The 5,648-nt window shown below is 42.1% G+C and overlaps 1 protein-coding gene across 1 annotated transcript; it reads right to left on the reverse strand.

The window, feature by feature from the left end:
* Positions 1 to 4,379: 4,379 nt before the first annotated feature.
* Positions 4,380 to 4,679, reverse strand: LELP1 (late cornified envelope like proline rich 1). The gene has a single exon (XM_061185984.1). It carries the CDS (start codon positions 4,677 to 4,679, stop codon positions 4,380 to 4,382), a length of 300 nt encoding a protein of 99 aa, XP_061041967.1.
* Positions 4,680 to 5,648: the final 969 nt, after the last annotated feature.

The following is a 5,648-nucleotide window of genomic DNA, read 5'->3' on the forward strand; positions in this document are numbered from 1 at the left end:
TTGCTATTTTTTCCTTCATTTCTTTTTCATTTATTTCTGATCTGATCTTTATGATTTCTTTCCTTCTGCTAGCTTTGGGGTTTTTTTGTTCTTCTTTCTCTAATTGCTTTAAGTGTAAGGTTAGGTTGTTTATTTGAAGTGTTTCTTGTTTCTTGAGGTAGGATTGTGTTGCTATAAACTTCCCTCTTAGAACTGCTTTTGCTTCATCCCATACGTTTTGGGCCGTCCTGTTTTCATTGTTATTTGTTTCTAGGTATTTTTTGATTTCCTCTTTGATTTCTTCAGTGATCTCTTGGTTATTTAGTAGTGTATAGTTTAGCCTCCATGTGTTGTATATTTTACAGTTTTCTTCTTGTAATTGATATCTAGACTCATAGCGTTGTGGTCGGGAAAGGTATTTGATACAGTTTTAATTTTCTTAAATTTACCATGGCTTGTTTTATGACCCAGAATATGATCTATTCTGGAGACTGTTCTATGAACACTTGAGAACCAAGTGTATTCTGTTGTTTTTGGATGGAATGTCCTATAAATAGCAATTCAGTCCATCATATTTAATGTATCATTCAAAGCTTGTGTTTCCTTATTTATTTTCATTTTTGTTGATGTGTCCATTGGTGAAAGTGGTGTGTTAAAGTCCCCTAGTATGATTGTGTTACTGTCGATTTCCCCTTCAATGGCCGTTAGCATTTGCCTTATGTATTGAGGTGCTCCTATGTTGGGTGCACAAATATTTACAATTGTTATATCTTCTTCTTGGATTGATCCCTTGATCATTATGTAGTGTTCTTCTTTGAATCCTGTAATAGTCTTTATTTTAAAGTCTATTTTGTCTGATATGAGAATTGCTACTCCAGCTTTCTTTTGATTTCCATTTTAATGGAATATGTTTTTCCATCCCCTCGCTTTCAGTGTGTATGTGTCCGTAGGCCTGAAGTGGGTCTCTTGTAGACAGCTTATATATGGGACTTGTTTTGGTATCCATTCAACCAGTATATGTCTTTTGGTTGGAGCATTTAATCCATTTACATTTAAGGTAATTATTGATATGTGTATTCTTATTACCATTTTCTTAATTGTTTTGTGTTTGTCATTGTAGGTCTTTTCTTTCTCTTGTGTTGCCTGCCTAGAGAAGTTCCTTTAGTATTTGTTGTAAAGCTGGTTTGGTGGTCATGAATTCTCTTAGCTTTGCTTGTCTGTAAAGCTTTTAATTTCTCTGTTGAATCGGAATGAGATCTTTGCTGGGTAGAGTAATCTTGGTTGTAGGTTTTTCTCCTTCATCACTTTAAATATGTCCTGCCACACCCTTCTGGCTTGCAGAGTTTCTGCTGAAAGATCGGCTGTTAACCTTATGGGGATTCCCTTGTGTGTTATTTGTTGTTTTTCCCTTGCTGCTTTTAATATGTTTTCTTTGTATTTAATTTTTAATAGTTTGGTAAATATGTGTCTTGGCATGTTTCTCCTTGGATTTATCCTGTATGCGACTCTTTGCGTTTCCTGGACTTGATTGACAATTTCCTTTTCCATATTAGGGAAGTTTTCAACTATAATCTGTTTAATATTTTCTCAGACCCTTTCTTTTTCTCTTCTTCTTCTGAGACCCCTATAATTCGAATATTGGTGTGTTTAATGTTGTCCCAGAGGTCTCTAAGACTGCCCTCCATTCTTTTCATTCTTTTTTCTTTATTCTGCTGTGTGGTAGTTATTTCCACTATTATATTTTCCAGGTCACTTATCCATTCTTCTGCCTCAGTATTCTGCTATTGATTCCTTCCTGAGAATTTAAAATTTCATTTATTGTGTTGTTCTTCATTGTTTTTTTGCTCTTTAGTTCTTCTAGGTCCTTGTTAAACATTCTTGTATTTTCTCCATTCTATTTCCAAGATTTTGGATCATCTTTGCTATCATTACTCTGAATTCTTTTTCAGGTAGACTGCCCATTTCCTCTTCATTTGTTTGTTCTGGTGGGTTTTACCTTGCTCCTTCATCTGCTGTGTGTTTCTCTGTCTTCTCATTTTGCATAACTTACTGTGTTTTGGGTCTCCTTTTTGCAGGCTGCAGGTTCATCGTTCCCATTGTTTTTCGTGTCTTCCCCCAGTGGCTAAGGTTGGTTCAGTGGGTTGTGTAGGCTTCCTGGTGGAGGGGACTGGTGCCCATGTTCAGGTGGATGAGGCTGTTGTCTTTCTGGTGGGCAATCCCACGTCTGGTGGTGTGTTTTGTGCTGTCTGTGAACTTATTATTATTTTAGGAAACCTCTCTTCTAATGGGTGGGGCTGTGTTCCTGTCTTGCTAGTTGTTTGGCATGACGTGTCCATCACTGGAGCTTGCTGGTTGTTGTGTGGAGCTGGCTCTTAGCATTTAGATGGAGATATCTGGGGGAGCTCTTGCCAATTGATATTATGAGGGGCCAGGGGGTCCCTGGTGGACCAATGTCCTGAAGTCGGCTCTCCCACCTCAGAGGCTCAGGCCTGACACCCAGCCAGAGCACCAAGACCCTGTCAGCCACATGGCTTTTTGGTATGGATTCACTGGCAAAGGCACAAGGGCACCTTCTGAAGTGATTGTTATTTTCTGTATCCTGATTGGCATTTAAGATCTGTCCATTTCAAAATAAGTAAATTGTATTTCAATTAAAAAAAACTGAGCCGTGAAAATTTCTGATCCTTTTCAGTCTCTTTCACAATCCAATCTTAAGGAAGCACATAAAATAATACCTGCGAATGACTGAACAGGATGCAGTTCTGGATGTTTCAAGTTCTAAATCACAGGACATCAGGTAAGGAAGCAGGTTGGTAGAATCACTTCCACTTATAACATGACCTGGCCTCTTTCATTAACTTTGTGACAGCAAAGAATCCTAAACCTACTTCTGCTTGGATGTTGTGAGCTGTGATGATAACCTGGGTTTTTGGAAAGAACCAATCAGGTTTCTTTCCTGAAATAACAGGAATACCTCATACCCAACCCATCAACAACGTGGGTCCACCTGGCCAAGGACCTTACCACATGGAGAGGTCTAAGAGGTGAGGATACCCATCCTGAAGAGGAGTGGAGACTGGTGGGGATGAGGGAGATTGAAACAGTGGTGGCGAATCAATGCTCTCAGACCCTGAAGTCCTGGTTCCTATAGTTCTCTTTTAATTCTACGTGCCCCCTCCTCATCCAAATATCCTTCCCAGCAATATGAACTGATAACTTCCCTTTTGTGAATTAAGCCACTTTGATGTGTACTCCCTGTAGCTACGTGTACACTAACATATCAGCTGTGAAAACTTTTCTGGTTCATTCCTAATTGAGGTCCTCCCAGATTTATCATTTTCTATTTCTTTGTACTTAACTATTTCTTTGGAAATTGTATATAGATTCACAGAAAGTTGCAGAAATAGAGATCCCATGTCCCCTTCACTGGAATTCTCTCAAGGGTGACATGGTGACATGCTGCATAACTATACTCCAGGATCAAAGCCAGCCAAGTGACATTGGTGTAATCTGCAAACTCCTCTTTTATTTCTTATTTTTTAGAAGAATGCTTAGCTGTGCTTGCTGGTATGAGTTGGAACCTGACTATTGCACTCAGGAGATTTACAGCCTGACGAGGAAGTGAAGCACAGGGCAGTCAAGTTCAGGTGTGTTGTGTCACACCTGGGCAGGTACAGTGTGCTCCCCTCACTGTGTCCCAGCAAACCAGGCACTTGGCATTTGTTAACTTCTTAAGCCACACAACAACCAGGTAACACCAGTACTATTAGTATTCCTTTTACAGAGAGAAGGAAACTAGGGCTCAGAGAAGGTAACCAACGGGCTTAAGGTCACAAAATTTTGGGGGAGCAGAGCTAGAGCTTAAACCCATGCAGCCTGTTTTCAGAGTGTTCTGCCCAAGCATTATGCAATGGGACTAATAGCCAAGGGTAGAATTCTTTCCCTGAGTCTTTGTAGAACTTTCCCCAGCGTCATTCCTGTTTCCCCTCACACACTCTTCCCCCCTTGTGCTCATTGGGTTCCCGGGGTTAGCCACTTCAATAGCCATGTTTATGGCTCTCTCAGGCTGTGGTCTAGCAGGAGTGCATTCCCTGGGTGCACCTCTCAGAAGATGCCACGTCCCTCTATGCAGCAGGTGGGGTTAGAGACCTGGCCGTCTTTCAAGGATGTTGAGTGTGGAGGGCCAGGGTCCTAGCCTCACCCTCAGGGGGTTGCTTCTTGGTGGTATAATGCTGGAAAACAAGAAACAAACCAAAAACTACCAAGAAACCAGGAGAAGAAAGTCTTGCACAGCAGAGGAACACATTTACTTGTCAGTTCATGGCTTCAGCTCTCAGCCCCATAGTGGTGAATATGGTGGAGATGGTGGAGGTAGTGGGCTGGGTAGTGCCCTTGGTGCCTCACTCTGGGGGTGGGCAAGGTGGTGGGCATTTAGGAGGACAGGGCTTGGAACATGGCTTGGGAGGGGAGGGAGCTGGGCATGGGCATGGTGGAGGGCACAGTGGGGGGCATGGGTGACACAGGGGACACTTCGGTGGTGCTGGGCACTTTTCCCGTGGGCACTTTTCAGAGCACCGTTGCAGCAGCTTCTTTAAACAGCTGGGCTGGCATTTAGTCTCACACCTTTGTTCACACCTGGGATCACATTGCTTGGTCTCATTCTTGGGTTCACTAGGTTTGTTTTTATCATCACTCGACATTCCTTCTTGATTTTCTGAGCCCTGCAAAGAAATACGTGACAGGTTATGTGTGGGAGATCACATTGCAAGGCGGGAGAGGACCAGTACGGCCTTCCCACACACACCTCCTGCCCTGCCCATTCTTGTTCTTAAGAAAGCCTTTCCTGGGATGTGTTCAGGCTCTAGAATAAATTCTCATCTAAGGGCTGTCCTCTTGTCCTTGCAGTGCATTGGTGACAACATTTCTTGATCTCTCCACCATTACTATGCTTTCTTTTCATTTATTCTTGTCTCCATTCCATAGCCCCTAGCAGGAGTTCTTAACCTTAGGGTCCTGGGACGTCGCCCCCCGCCCAACCCAACCATGAGAACCATATTTAACCATATCTTTATCAATATAATTGGTATCTTCTGTAACCCCATGTATTTTATTTCATTCATTTTAAAACATTATTCTGAAGAGTCCCTAAGCTTGATCAGACTTCTAAAGGCATCCATGGCACAACAACAGTTTTAAAGAACTCCTGTAAGGGCACCTCCCTATCCCTCTGGAGATGGAATGGGAGGATATATTAGTGGGTTTGGGGACCTAGGACACTTCTTCCAATTCTATGTCTTGCCTAAGCCCTCAAAACCTTGAGAACTGCTTTCATCACTTGAGGACTGAGCATGGAAAAGAGTTGAATTCCTACCATGGCTGGGCTCCCATGGACCACTCTAGGAACTCCTCCCCCTTGTGATTAGGGTAAGGGAAGAAGTTAAGAGAAGAGGAGATAAACTGGGAAATTCTAGTTTCTCTGAAAATATGAATGTTGGAGCCACAAAATATGATTTTAGGGAGTAAATCCTTTTCCCCTCTTTTAAGTTTTGCCCTGAGCTAGGTCTTCCTCTATAGACTGTTTGACTTCTGGATATGGACAGGACTTTTCAGTCTCTGACAATACTTGCAAGTTGAATCTAATTGGCACATCTTTGATTTCCTTTAACAAT

Source organism: Eubalaena glacialis, chromosome 3, assembly GCF_028564815.1.
Source record: "Eubalaena glacialis isolate mEubGla1 chromosome 3, mEubGla1.1.hap2.+ XY, whole genome shotgun sequence".
Classification (NCBI taxonomy): Eukaryota; Metazoa; Chordata; class Mammalia; order Artiodactyla; family Balaenidae; genus Eubalaena; species Eubalaena glacialis.